Source organism: Chanodichthys erythropterus, chromosome 2 (genome assembly GCF_024489055.1).
Source record: "Chanodichthys erythropterus isolate Z2021 chromosome 2, ASM2448905v1, whole genome shotgun sequence".
NCBI lineage: Eukaryota > Metazoa > Chordata > Actinopteri > Cypriniformes > Xenocyprididae > Chanodichthys > Chanodichthys erythropterus.
This window is the reverse complement of record NC_090222.1, coordinates 13,917,841-13,933,293: the sequence shown is the minus strand read 5'-3', so window position 1 is coordinate 13,933,293 and position 15,453 is coordinate 13,917,841. Positions and strand designations below refer to the sequence as shown.

Genomic DNA, 15,453 nt, shown 5'->3' with positions numbered 1-15,453 from the left:
ACAGAGGCAGCTGGTGAAGCGGTGGGTGGAGGAGTGCTAGGCGGACAGTGTGCACAAGATCATCCAGGACAGTAGGTGAAGTGCTTGTGGATGGTTGTTGTAGTGAGGATCGCACCGCGTCGACCAAGGTGGCAAACGGGTGCCGCCTGGGTGTGACCCCCGCCTGTGTCTGAGGTGCTCTGCATGAGGTCTGCTCTTCTTTCAGGACACAGACAGAAACAGAGAGGAGAGTGAAACACACAAGTTTATTAAACAGAGGCACGAACACAGGCAGACGTGTGAATGCAGGTAAGTAAAGGAACAAGCACTTAAAATGGAGACTTAGCTGGCTGAATAACAGAACAATGTCTTTGCAGATGCTGGAGAACACAAGGAACGGAGAACTGGAGACGGAAGACAACAGGATGGGATAACAGCAAACTCAGGTGAGTAGCGGGTAAGGAGTCCAGGTACGTTGATGAGACCAGACAAAGGAGTGAGGGAAGTGAATGTCTTTAAATAGTCCATGGGTGATGAGGTGCAGGTGCAGGTGATTAGTATTCAGGAAATTGTGAACGAGTGGGTGAAGCGTGAAGATCCAGTGGCGATGCGTGGACGTTGGTGGGCATTGGCTGTGACTCCATGAAACATATCATATCATATAATATCATATAACATAATGATTTATCAGTGATGGACTGACTATCTGTTCAGAGTGTTATTTATAATATAATATAATATAATATAATATAATATAATATAATATAATATAGTATAATATAATATAATATCAGTGATGGACTGACCAACTGTTCAGAGTGTTGTTTATGTTTATTAATAATATAATATAATATAATATAATATAATATAATATAATATAATATAATATAATATAATATAATATAATATAATATAATATAATATAATATAATATAATATAGGTGATGGACTGACCAACTGTTCAGAGTGTTGTTTATTATATGTTTATTAATAATATAATTAATATAATATAATATAATATCAGTGATGGACTGACCAACTGTTCAGAGTGTTGTTTATTATATGTTTATTAATAATATAATATAATATAATATAATATAATATAATATAATATAATATAATATAATATAATATAATATAATATAATATAATATAATATAATATAATATAATATAATATAATGGAAAGTAATAGTAAAAACAAATTTAAAACAATATTGTCTTAACTGGTCAAAACAATATTAAAGCTTGTTTTTTGGAAACATTTGAGTAGATCATTGAGTGTGAAGTACAATCCTGGGGAGATAAAAAATTTATAATGCACCTCTATAGTCACTTCAATGTAATATGTGATAAAATGAAAAGTCATTTATGTGGTTTGCATATTTATACATTTTGATTTTAATATTTCACTCAATATATTAAAACATGGCATGAAATTGTACTGCATAACAGGAATGAGCCTTTAATAATGTGTACCGTACTGGTTCTTCAGGTTTCTGGTCCTACAAAAAGAGCAACTCTGGATCCAGTCAGTGCACAGAGAAGGATAAGCTGCCAGTGCAGGAGGTGTGTGGAAAGACAGAGAAAATGGAGGATGTCTGAGAGAGGAGGAGGAAGAAGGCCGCTGATGCGTCTATGGATTGAGTATTTACTCTAGAACAAACCTGCTGCTGCCATATACTCAAGAGAAGAGTGAGACAAATCTGCACTCATGGGGTTCATCTGAAGTATCCGTGAGAATAACTGTCCATCCTGAGAAATGCTGACAGAGCGAGATTTGACTTCCCACTGCACATAAAGACACACTCAACATTCAACATAGAGCTAATCTTTTTCAACAAATATTTTCTTCTCTGCACACTTGTTTGTATTTATAATTGGGTAGTTAATGGACATTAGGTTAACATTTGTATGAATGTACTGTACAAGGGAAAGTGTATATGTTAGGTCATGTGTACCGCTCAACATTTCTTTTCGCTTTTTTAATTGCCTTTTAATCGTCATAGAAGCTGCATGTATAAAAGAATTAACTAAATATGTTGAAAATAGTTTTTGATGGGAATATAATATGTCACACCATGGGCATGTCACTTCCCAGAAGTATTTCATGTATTCAAGTATTTCATCTATCCAGTTGCATAAAATACAAAAAGGGAATTATATTTCCATCTTGCAGTGAAATTAAGTACTTGGAGAAACATACCAAAAAATAAACTTTTATTGATTTCTATTGCACTTAACAATCAATATCAGGTATATAAAACGTGTATTACAGTAAATATACAACATAATACACGATGACACAAGCTCTGAGCGAAGAAACAATGTTGACATTTCCAGACCACCATCAAAATGTCAGGGCTTTTTTCACCTCACAATCCATCATGCCTGTCACATAAAAACCAAAGAAATGAGGAAGAACACTGACAACAGCAACCAGGGACTTAACATGACTGAACAATGATAAACAGCGTGAGAGCAAAAACACTTTTTTTTATGATATTAACAGTAACAAAATTAATAACGGTTATAAATAAATAAACATGTTTACTATTTAATAACGGTCTATGTCAAGACTCAGAATGCCCCATAAGTCAGTAAATTAGATAGATAGATAGATAGATAGATAGATAGATAGATAGATAGATAGATAGATAGATAGATAGATAGATAGATAGATAGATAGATAGATAGATAGATAGATAGATAGATAGATAGATAGATAGATAGATAGATAGATCGATCTAAAGGAAATTATGGGGCACACTGCAGTAACAATAACTTCAACAAACTTTATTAAATTAAATATCTCAAATATGTGAATCTTCTGAGTGTTTTACAACTGCTTTTGCCTTCAAACACTTTGAAAAGAGGCACTGAGATTCTGCTTTGCTCCTGAGGGTCATCCAACTATCATAAGACCTGCAGTGAACTGAAAGCTTGTGGTAACGACTCGTCACATAATCAGCATTAGTATCCCACTGCTGTTCTGATGGTTTAGAGTCAGTGGTTACGTACTGTATGGGTGACATTTCAAAGCTGGCATGAACCGTGAAGCTCGTACGCAACACTTTTGTCATCCATACTTTCAGTCACACAGCCAGGTCTTCCCCTAATGCAGCTTCTCTCAATGAAATCCCCTGCCAGGGTTAGAGTTTTAATACTAGGTACTCATGAAGCATCAGTTAAAACAAACCACACAGCAGTTGAACAGTGCAGAAGAAGACTGGATACAAAATTCCCATGATCCCTCAAAGCACCTCTTCTTTAGATATGTGGCACTCTTTCCCTTGCTCCTGAGACGGGAAGAAGATAAAGTCGTTTTCTCTGCTCCGTTCCTCCTCAGACAGATGGACAGGTGGAGACTGAGGGTAGGACGCGGTGCTGTTATTAAGCGATTCTTCTTGGAGTTTGTGTGCTTTTTTCTCTCCTCCATCCCATCCGAACTGATTGAGCAAACTAACAAAAACTGTCTGGGGACCGTAGATGTGGAGAGGGCCTGTGAGAAAAAGAGAGAATTTGTGAACTTTCATACTATTTGTGCATGTTTTTCCTTTTTTTTCCATTAACATTTTTGTGACGAGTGTCCAAGAAAAGTAAAACTTAAAGTTGTTATAAATGTCTGGTTTAGAAATGTTTGTTATCATATTGGTTTCATGTTATTTTGAAAAACCTTTAAAGATTTAAAAAAAAAAAAAATGTATGTTATACATTGAATACATAAGAGTGTACCACACACATTGGTTTTTCATGTTTTATGGGGACATTCCATAGACATGATTTTTATACTGTACAAACTGTATATTCTATCCCCTAGCTATAACCCTACCCATAAACCCACCTATCACAGTATAATACATATAGTCAAACCAAAAATTATTCAGACGCTAGATATAATTTTTTTATATATATTTTTACTAGTGGGTACAGGACACTATAGTTCATTTATGTAAGTGAGGATAGCAAAATAAAGTAAATTGTGACATATTATACCCAAAAATTCTTCATACAGTGGACCACCAGTAAAACAAAAATGTTAAAAAAACATGATAAAATAATTCATTTAATTTTGGGGAGTCGAACCACATGACATTTTACAACCTGAACTATAGTGAATAAACTGAATGTCTGAAAGGTGTCTGAATACATTTTGGTTTGACTGTATATATATATATATATATATATATATATATATATATATATGTTTGTATAATGATATAATAATTCATAAATATCATATCATTGAGTTTTGGGGAGTTGCACCACATGACATTTTACAACCTGAACCAACCTTGCTTTGTCATAATAAGGTCAAATTATGTCAAATTATATTATATATTTTAAGAAACTTATTGACCATGTGATCAGTCATGAAGGTGTGCAGGGGTCCTCTTTATGATATCATTTATTTTTTGTTGTTGTTGTTTTTTTTATTGCATCTTTATGCATATTGGTTTGACCACATGACAAGATTTCACAGACAAATAAAAACAAATTTCAAATATTAATATGCAGTGAAGCAGTTTTGTTAAATAATAAAAGATTACGCTAAATAAGGTTTTCTTTTCAAGAATTGCATTCTTTTAATGTTCTTTTCAAGAATTTAATTGTTATGGTATCGTACACATTTTTTAGTGCATATTTATTTTTATTTTTCACTTCGTGCCATAAAGCGGTGTAATTTTAGGTATTATTTTTTTTGAACAAATAAATAGATCTGGAAAAAAAAAGAGCATTGTGTGTTTGACCCTTTTCATGAAAGACAAAAATCACAAAAAGCAACCCTTTATATAGTACCTAAATTTCCAGCTGGAGGCACAGCCTGCTCTGAGCTGACTGGCTTATGAAAAGAGCAGTCTGTGCTGTGATTGGTGGGTGTACTGCCATGTGACAGCATCCCCTGTGGGTGGGGCTGCTCATCTGGTTGGCTGGAAGGAGGTGTGGTCTCGCTGTCCACCTTAAGAAATGGAAGGACTGTAAGTCAGATAATTCATGACATATATGTTAAAATACTGCAAAAATGTGCACTCACTCATTACTTACCTCTATATTACCCAAAGAGCACTGCCTGACAACTGATGAAGAGGAGAAACAATGAGAGATAAGACAGAGATTAACCCAAAAAACCTCTGAGAAGAAATGTGTTTGTGTTCATGTGTGGATGTTACTCACAATGCTTAAAACATTCTTTCTCTTTCTTTCTGCACAGCCGGAAGAAGAGTACAAGGACGATGACAGATGTCATGACAGAAATTAACCCGAATAAAATCCACAAATTATTTTCACCTGTGAAATAAGCACAAGGAAGCATAACTATTTATGTTGAGATGAATAGGTGAGATGAAAAAGTTGCTATAAGGGAAAGAGCTCTGCAAGAAACAGTGCTCTCAAAGGGTGCTATCATTAGTCTAAAATCTAAAAAAAAATGGCAAAAATTAGTGTCCTCTATTGAATCCTATGAATATCCAAGTTGAAGTGACAGACTTACTTTGCCTTCCTGTTAAAGGTGCAATATGTAAAATTTTCTGTCTGCTAGAGGTCGCCAGAGGCCTATTCAAAACAAAGGCGTAGCTTGATGACACCAAGTTTGAGCGCGGATTCTTGGGACATGTGGTCTTCACCTCAACAGCCGGTGGAAATAATCGGGAAAGGACTCGGGAAGAAATCATTGTGGCGACCAGTGGCGCAAGTGTTAATGAGCTTCACCTGGGAGGCGCACCGGCCTTGAGTCCCTCACGGAGGAGCTCTGGGAGCATAAAAGGAGGAGCGACTACCGTGAAGGACGAGAGAGGACCAGGCCTGGACTTTATTTTATGTTTTGTTATGTTTGTGTGGCCGGCAGACGTCCGCGAGGGTCTGCCGGCATTACTTTCGTTTTGTTTTTTATTTTATATTTTATACTAAAGTTTTATTGAACGTTTGCCAGTTCCCGCCTCCTTCTTCCCCCAACTACTAACCGTGTTACAATCATGTTCATGGATGCGATTATTAACGTTACTGTAGTATGAAGCAGAGCAGGACCGAGTGTTGTGGGAGCTTAACGAGGACGATTTATAATCCCGCAGTAGCCGGCGCCGCTTCCGCTATTCCAGTCATGAGTATGAGGTAACGCAGCTCTGTTTATCATATTAGCTACATTTGAGTGTTGAAAATGATGTTATAACGTTACTCTGTGCGTTCGCTCTGTGGCTGCTGTGAGACACTGTTACACACTGCAGTAAGATAGATCGATTTTAGAATATCATATTAAATGCTGGATGGCTTGTGTTGATAAATCGCATTGAATTAATTTTAAAATGTATTGTATGATGTTGAAAATGCTGTATTACTGTTACTAAAACTAAAGCTGCATCTGATTATGCTATGTTAGCTACTTGACAAAATAGTGTTTTTCTCTGAGGCATGGTAAAGCACGGTACTTGCAAAAAAAAAACAAGAAAATTAGATTTAAACAATAAGACTAACCGTGTTGAGCTATATAACAATAATTAGTTTTTCTGTCTATAAATATATCAAAATAGTTGTTCCCATGTCTATTAAAACACGTAAATATTAAAGCGTCTTTGGTGTTTCCATGGTTTCTACAAAATAAAACCGGAAACCGAAGGTAACGGTATGACGCAGATGACAGGCGACTCCTCACACTTCCCGGAGCCTTGGTTAAAATTGCAATTTTCTAATGATTTACAAATAGTTGCAAACATTTGGAATATTGTAAGTACTCAATTGAACAAAATATATAACACTGGCCTAGTGGTTTTTTGGATATTTTACTGCAAAATTCTTACATATTGCACCTTTAAAGCAATTGTGCAGGAGGAATAAAAAAACATAAGTCATAAAAAAACATAAATGAGTTAGCATTAGCAGTTAGCAACTTATGGTTCCAATAGATTTTTGATTAAATGCCTGAAATAAGGTCTGTGGTGAACACAAGCTCAAGATATTTTGTCATGTTTAAAAGGCGGTTGCTAACAAGTGGCTAAATGACCAAAATAGAGTTCGTCAGAGACATTAATCATCACGCATTTTCAAAAAAGTTTCAATAGTAAAAAACTGTAAAAATGTCATGGTGTCAGCTGCTGCCATTTTGCGACTATTGTTTTGTTCACTGTAATGGATTATAAGAAAACAAACAGGTACGTTTTTAAATCAGTTTCATCTCAGATCAATATCTCTTATCCCCATAATTATCTAAGTGTCGAAATGCCGTGTAATATGTGGTATGACTGTACCGTAGCTCTTAAATGTCAGTCTAGTTTGAACTCGCCGCGCTAGCAACTGCTCTCTCCCCGGAAGCTTAATTTTTCGACAATATCCAATATCGACTTATGTGGCAAGTAGCTGTGTAATAACTGGGATAATGTACATCCAGCCGGTTGTTATCTCAGAATAAACCCCTTCAGGCTGATGCAAGACCAATCACCCTGTTGGGGTTTATTCTGAGATAACAACCGACTGGATGTACATTATCCCTTACATAAAAATAGTCCATTGCATAGAAAATCTACTCACTAGTCTGCATTCACAGGCGTGTTGTGTTTATACTTGCACTCTTGCAAACTTTTCAATCTATTCTAACTCCCACTGGCAGATTTAGAGTATTTATATTTAAATGTGTATCAAAACTTTAATACTACAAAGAAAACTATATCCAAAATAGACCATCCAAATATTCTCTCATCTCACATTCTCAAAAAAAAAAAAAAAAAAAAACGAGAGAAAAAAAAGGTGTGGGTAGATTCCTCCACTATACCACAAAAACAACACATTAGATCCTTATCAGGGAAGGTGTTTTTTAAATTTAGATTGAAAGAGTTGGCAGAAGTTTAGCGGTGGTGATGATGAAGTCATGTAAACGTGGTGTAGTTTGTTTACTTTATAACCTAACTTCAATATTTTACTTCAGGTGATTGTATAACTTCCGCGTTCTTAAAGGTTGTGAAGATTATCATGATAATAACGAAATGTGCATGAATCATAAACTTTCTGCAATGATCTAAAATCTTAATATCTTTATGTGGCAGGAACCAGGGTGATGCTAACTTCTGGATTGGCCTACAAAAATAGGTCATCCCTGCAGCACTCTATAAAGATTCAAGCCAACCTCCTGCTCCCCCTAGTGGCAGACCCCTATTTGGCTAAAACACACATGGAAAAGCATGTTTTGATAGGCTAATTTCAGATAATATGAGTATAAATAGCTGAGGGTCCTAGTAATCAGCATGCACTGTATGTGATGAGGGCCCGGGGGCCCTTGCTGTCAGGCCCTAAAGTTATCGACCGTGAGGATTGAGGCTTTGGAAGGCCTTGACAGTCTGAGGCCCTGGGCAACATCCCCATTGGCCAAGTCCCCAATCCAGTCTTGATTCAAGCATACTACTCTTCCTTAATTTCTTATTTTGGAATGAATTCAAAATACTGCATATTTTGAGGCATACAAGTGTACACACATCATGGTTTGCAAACGTTTTTGTCAGCGAAACTTTTAGATGTAAAATATTTACTTAAAGTACCCCCTGAGATTAAAGAGGCCATATAATGTCCTTTTTTCAAAGTTTTAAATTTGTTTTGGGGTCTACTTGAATAGGTTTTCATGCTTGTGACTAGTTGCATGAGCCCGCCATTTTGGATTTTCGATCAGTGAGTGTACACATATACACTTGCGGTTTCGCTTTATGCCGGTGCAGAGTGCCGGAGAAAGCCGAAAATAATCTCTTACAGTTATTTATAGAATCTGTTATATCACTTAACAACAACTAAGATATATAGTACAATCACATGAGCCAATGGCATTTAAATGCATGCATGCATGGGTTAGAATAGATTAACGAACTCATGGTGCATACGCATATATAATGACAATATGCCTGTAAATATACAACTACAATTAGAGTTTTCTTCATAAAACGAACATTCACACATTTGCCCTGTGATTTATTTCCATATTTCTCAATTCTGAGCATATATTTTCACATACCTACATTAATTGCTCCATCAATATGATCACATAGCTACTTTACGATTTCTTTCCATCTATTATCTTTTTAAATAAAAACAAGGGCTGTGAAAAGACTGCGATTAATTTACATTTTTAACTGTAGCACAAACAGTTATAGGTAGCCTACGTTTTTTTTTTTTTTTTTTTTTACCCGTAGTAAAATACGTTTCCTGTTGCTTTGACGAGACAGATTTATGCAACAGATGCTCTTTACTCATCTCACTTGAACTAAATAAATGCAGTAATTAATAGAAACGCACAGGAGAAATTCCTTCCGAAAAGCGCAGTGTGCTCTGATTGGTCAGATGGACCAGTGAGTTCTGATTGGTCAACTGATTCGAGTGTGTTTCTGAAATCTCTCACCCCTCACCATAACCACGAGTTTCAACCATAGACTGTGAAAAAAAAAATGGACGACGCACCTTCATTCTCTTCTATTGTAGTAAGTGAAGCCCCCAGTGTGTCAATATGGCGCTGACATCTTGAGTCTCGAGTCTGCGCATAAGTGAACTTGAAACCCGAGTCTGCGCAGTAGTGAGTGCGAAGTGGAGCCGCAATACTCAGAACAACTCATTATTTCGGTGTGAAATGAACAGTTATGGAAATGTAGAAATGAAAGGAAAGCTCCAATCACCTCGCGTTTGTTGACGCATTAGTGACTACTTCAAGTCAAGTCACCTTTATTTATATACACTGCAAAAAATGCTGTTCTTACGTAGAGTTTTTGTCTTTTTTTCTAGTCAAAATATCTTAAAGTTCTTAAATCAAGAAGCATTTTCTTGACAAGTAAAAATTATTTTCTTGTTTTCAGGAAAAATAAGTCAGAATTAAGTGAGTTTTTCCTTAAAACAAGCAAAATAATCTGCCAATGGGGTAAGCAAAATAATCTTATTTCAAACCAAAAATAAGATATATAAACTTGTTTTCAGTTTGACATCTTAACTAACACCAGCATGATAAAAACTGCCTAATATGAGAGAAATTATCCCACTGGATTACATGGAGAGGGCAGGGTTTATGACCTATTCTGCTTCCAGCCACCAGTTTAGGTCATAAACCCCGCCCTCTCCATTAAATGTAATGGGACGAGACACAAACAAAAATCAAATTAAACTTAAAATATTTTTTTCCAAAGACAATTTTTCATTATGTTTTCAAAGTTTTCATCATGCTGGTGTTTGGTTTTAGTTATTTGATGCTATAAAAACTGGGGTGTGACATCATGATTGACTTTGATATCGCGGCTCTACTTCGCACTCACTATTGCGCAGACTCGGGTTTCAAGTTCACTATGCGCAGATTTGAGACTCAAGATGTCAGCACCATATAGACACACCGGAGGCTACACTTCAACGGAAGAGAGAGAAGGTGCGTCGTCCATCTTTTTTTACAGTCTGTGGTTTCAAGGCACCACTAACACAACTCAACCAGGCCTTGCCCCTTTTTTTGCATATACTGTGGGCGGGGAATAATTTAAATGTAGAATATTGTGATGTGTACGTTCTGGAAAAAAGCTCAAAACTACAATCCAGGCGTTTCAGCGACTTCATAAACATACTGCCTTTGATGTGGACTTTGTACTTTGTAACTTTGCAGACCTTTTTCAGGCTCAAACGGCAACATTACACACTTAACAAAGTTGAACATTTAAATTTACAATGTAATTTTACTGTTTAATATTACAATAATTTAATGCTCATGGACCTCTAATGTCAATAATAGTATAGTAGTAATAATAATCATACTTAGTAGTAGTACTATGTTTTAAATCTAATTATAAAAATAAAGACATAAATATATTACTGTTTTAAATGGGAGAATGAATATTTGGTATTTATAATAATGAAAAACTCTGAAACATGCAGCGCACCAGACTAGCCTATGCAATTATTTAATTAAAATGCAGCCTTTAATTTGTTTATCGCACTAAGCTATATCATGATTATCGTGCAGCCCCATTTATTTATTTTCATTTAACATTCAGTATAATTCATTATTCGCTTTTCATCAACTCACAAACCCCATGCAGTTTCCCCACAAATCCCCGTTTGGGAAACCCTGATGTAGAAGAAAAAAAGCCATGCTTACCCAGCAAGCTCTGTGCACTTTTGGATGAAGTGGTGGATGAAGTGGTGGATGAAGGGGCATCAGTAGGGGTGAAGGACGAGCTTGAGTTGGTGACAGGAGCACAGTTCTGACATTGTCTTGTGATTTGGTCTATCCAGTTACATTCATTTCCCTTCTGACAGCGACACACTACATCTGATGTACGCGTACACTCCTTTTCCACCTCCATATTGAATTCTAAAACACACACACACAAACGTGTTTTCAAAATGAAGCACTTTTTGCCATACTTCCTGTTTCTATTCTCACTTCCATCTTGTTTATACTATCATGGGTAAATTAGGTGTAAAGAGCTTCATACCAGCATTGCAGTTCTGGAAGCAGCGGTGACAAGATCCTTCTCTGTTCTCCTGACTGGTGAAGAAACCAGGGTCGCAAGGAACACACTTACAGTCTGACTGGTAATAATATCCTGAGAGATGATGATGGATGGTCAGGAAGATAGTGAGGAAAAAGTGGAAAAGGAAATGTCACTTACATGACATCACAGCAATAGCAAACCACAACCATCCAATCAATTCCCAACAGACAAGTCCCTCCCTACATTTTTTCTTGTTGGAGAAGTCATTTTTAACATGTATGGCTTCTGGTGTAACCAGCTATTTATTTTAGCAGTACAAAAATTGTCCGTTATGCTGCTTTATATTGCAAACTGGTATTTGTTATCATGTTATTTTAATTTATTATTGTAATCATGAACACATTCGCTGCGTTCGAAATCGAATACTTCCCTACTGCGAAAAACAGTACGCCAAAAGAGTATGTCTGAACACATAGTATTCGAAAAAAAAAGATCTCTGCTCAGATTCTGAAGTGTGCATTCAATGGACTCTTTACTATTCCATGAGGCCACAGGAGAGGATTTATGGATAAAAGTGATGTGATGCAACTGACGCTGGTAGGTCATGTGACAGTAACAACATGGCGGATGTAGAACATCTGAATTTCATTCATACTACCCATATTCATTCTATTCACACTTTTTTAATGGTCGGTAGAATTTAAATTAAACCTACTCGGACAGTACGCAATTTCAGACGTAGCAAATCTGACTTCTAGCGCAAATAGATTTAGTGTTATTCTTGTAGTTATTCACCTATAGCGGCTAATGAATCAATGGTCTTGCACATTCACAACAGCTTACTTTTACATCGAAAAATATGGAGCACTGAAAAATAATTTCAGGGTGCAAATAGCCCACCTTGTTGGCAGTGGCTATTTAAACTAACTCCGCCCACCAATGTCTGGTAACAGAATCGGTGGTGACGAGAGTAAGGTGGGTGGCTAACTTCTGACGCGACCAACCCAAGATCTGCCATTTTGCAAACTCATTCTCTTTTTTCCCATCATACATCAGCTCGCAGAGGCATCTATTTTAAATACAAATGATGAAAATATTCAAAAAGTGGAATTAAATTGCCTGAAGGAAATTTAATAGTGGGAATAAAGTGTTTAATAGGCATAATTAGCGGTAGGTGTAGTAGGGGACGGCTTTAGGGACAAGGATGATTAATGTCCCAATAAGACAGTATCAATTTATGATTTTAATAAGTATAATCATATACACTAAATAAGTTAGTATTGTTATACTACAATACACTGAGGTGCAAAAAAGACTATAGAACGGAAGAAGTGCAACAAGCAATATGGCGGAATAAGTCCCGCCTTCTAAATAAGAGCTAATCACCATTTGACCCTTCGCCTGGAGTTTGATTGACAAGCGATCTAACCAAACATAACGCCGAATCCACAATTTTGTCCGACAAAGCAGTCAGGAGTTAGAAGATTAGCCTCGGTGGACTTGAAATTGAAGAATGGTGTGTACTGATGTCTTTCTGCGTTTGAAACAACAGTCCTCATGTTCATTCATGTTTATTTGCTGCTATAAATTAACTAGTAGGAAGAGATGATCATTGGTTCACGAGCCGCTTGAGCTGAGGCGCTACAGCAATCTGTCACGACACATTAAAGAGCCACAAAGCCGTTTTTATTGTTCGAATTTCTTTAAAGAAATGACACAATTTGAAAGCTGGGACTTTGTTTAATATCATAAGTAATTTGTCTTTGCGAAGAGTCAATTGGTAAAAACATCGCGTCACTGCAGTGGCCGTTAGAAGCTCCGGTTCCTATAGAAAAAATCAGACACTCGCCTCCGAAATGAGTCACAAGAGACGCGACACTAATTGCGCATGCGCATTAGCTTTATCCAGCCTGGAAAATACTGTTTTTTGTCATGATTCGTGCGTTTAGAAATAAAATGTATGAGACAGTTGTTGTCAGATTTCATTGGTGATTTGAAATATGAAATTTAATCAAAAGCTTTGTAAAGAGCTTTAGAGAATTTGATGTTTCCCCATTCAAAGAGATAGAAGCTGCACTTGCATGCCCAAGAGGCATTTCAAAGATGGCCGCCGAGTGAAATGACTTGTCTTAAAGGGACTTTGGGTGCAAGTAGTATCTGACACTGTTTGCACTAGGTATAAATAGCATCTAACAACTATTTTTACACTCAGTGCCAAAAAAAAATCTGCTATTTTCACTTAATATAAATAGCATCTATGGCTGTTTGAACCTAGTGTAAATAGCATATTTTTTCTCCTTAAAAAGGTCATTACAATTACTAAGTGACAAACGTGAATGCACAGAATAGATAGATGTAAAATGACTTTCATAACATATTTAAAGGAGTAATAACTAAATTTGTATTTGACTGTGCACAGTCTACAGCTCAAAAGGGCACATTCTGAATTTCTTAAAGGCGGATGTGGGTGCTTGCGCACAGACACACTCACGTACGTGCACACACACACTTATATGCACAAACTCATACTTGCTGACTGAGGTCTCTTAAGGGGAGAGATGAGAAATAGCATCAAAAACAGGACGTTACAAAGACGCTCAAACAGGCAGTGGCATTCTAATGAAGGAAGTGGTTGACGCTTCTGTGTCAGAACATACCATTTCCCATCACGAGAGAAAAAGAAAGAGAGGGAAAGGAAGAAGAAGAAAGAACGATGAAGAAAAACCTAATAAATAACCACTGATTTCTTGAGCAATTTCTTGCTCAGACCACATAAGTAATACTGGGAAGTGTGGTGACAGAAAAGTACGCTCACGCACTCCGCACAAACAGGGATCGAATTCAGAGAAAGTGATGGCAGATATGAAAGGCTCTGAGAAATATAACGCCCAAACATGCGTTCTCACCTGCTGGACACAAAGAGCATTTTTCTAAGACGCCTCTGGGATTTCTGACTTTTCCGTCCTGTTCAATGCAAACGACAACACCAAAGAAAGTTAGCAATGGATGAGTCCAGTCATGCTGTAGCTACCTTTAAAGTGCACATTATTAGAGTTTGGTTCTGTGCTGCTTCAGATCACACATTGAGATCTGAGCGTCCAGCGTAATAAAAGTCTGCACAACACGGCGTCTTATGTTAACATAATTTATCATAAACATTATAATGTATAGTATAATAATTTACCATAGGGAGGCCGTATATATGGTGACCTGTCAGCATCACCATGGCTACAGATAACATTGTCACAAGCATCTGTAAATAATAACATTTTATCAGACAAGAAGTGATCCATATAGGCTACACAACATATCACACACACCCTACATCAGTCACTCACTGGAGAACATAAAAGCATACGCAATCAAACATTTGAAAAAATGAGTGTGATGTTAAGTTTCATATCAATATTCACATGTCCAATAAAGCACATTTTGCAACAGCTGAGTTTGCCAAAAAATAAAAATAAAAAATAGGGGAAGTAGATTCGTGAATCTGATGCAAACAGCAAGTAAATTCGTGACCAGCTTTTTGTTTACTTTACTTTTACCTGTTTTACTAAATTTTACATTTCAGTCAGCATCTTGTAACTGCATTTTAGAAAGTGAAAAACACAAAACAGCATAACAATAACTGCAGTATAAGTGAAAATAGCAAGTACCTCACAGTTAGTAGAATCCAAAATGTCATCAAATGCTTTCAAACTCAGTTTCTGTGTCTTCTGCCAGCCTGTATTCTGTTCTGCTCAATACATCTCATTGTTTCCTCACCTGCTGTGTCTTCCTGTCATTCTCCTCCCTCTCTTTCTCACACTGCCCTTCACCTGCTTACTGTTTTGGAGAGAGAGAGAGAGAGAGGCAATAGCTTCACATAGCTACTGTGCAGCTGTCACGGTTTCATTATTACTGGTTTGATTAAGGCTTGGACACATTCAGAATGTGAGTTCTAATTGGAGTAGTTTTGGAATGCCTCATAAAAACATACACATTCATCTGTTTGCACGAAGCTGCACACAAAATGAAAATAACTTTATTTTATGTAGATC

The 15,453-nt window shown here is 36.6% G+C and overlaps 2 protein-coding genes across 11 annotated transcripts in view; one reads left to right on the top strand and one right to left on the bottom strand.

Annotated features, from left to right (window-relative positions):
- Positions 1-1,638, top strand: part of cd27 (CD27 molecule) — a 32,177-nt gene extending 30,539 nt beyond the window's left edge. For 6 of the 10 annotated variants that reach the window (XR_010896502.1, XM_067401832.1, XM_067401849.1 and 3 more), the window contains one exon: positions 1,474-1,609. Coding sequence is in view for 9 of the 10 variants with exons in the window: in XM_067401832.1 (XP_067257933.1) it covers positions 1,474-1,583 (110 nt within the window). In the remaining variant the exon portion in view is untranslated. Of the gene's footprint in view, positions 1-1,473 lie in introns of all 10 variants that reach the window. The other 4 variants (XM_067401864.1, XM_067401858.1, XM_067401872.1 and 1 more) reach the window with 2 other exon arrangements.
- A 1,594-nt stretch (positions 1,639-3,232) lies between these two features.
- si:dkey-260g12.1 (tumor necrosis factor receptor superfamily member 10B) lies at positions 3,233-15,225 on the bottom strand. Its single transcript, XM_067401802.1, has 9 exons — positions 15,070-15,225; positions 14,595-14,663; positions 14,317-14,374; positions 11,411-11,521; positions 11,071-11,286; positions 5,154-5,267; positions 5,025-5,056; positions 4,779-4,938; positions 3,233-3,480 (listed from the first exon to the last, which is right to left on the bottom strand). The coding sequence occupies exons 2-9, from the start codon at positions 14,661-14,663 to the stop codon at positions 3,233-3,235; spliced, it is 1,008 nt and encodes a 335-aa protein (XP_067257903.1). The 5' UTR covers positions 15,070-15,225.
- Positions 15,226-15,453: the final 228 nt, after the last annotated feature.

Coding starts and splice junctions, on each gene's coding strand:
- si:dkey-260g12.1 (XM_067401802.1), bottom strand. CDS start 14,663: ATGCTTGTGACAATGTTATCTGTAGCCATGGTGATGCTGACAGGTCAC. Junction 4,939..5,024: donor GCTCTTTGGGTAATATAGAG/GTAAGTAATGAG, acceptor CCATTTCTTAAG/GTGGACAGCGAGACCACACC. Junction 3,481..4,778: donor GCCTCCAGCTGGAAATTTAG/GTACTATATAAA, acceptor TTTTTCTCACAG/GCCCTCTCCACATCTACGGT.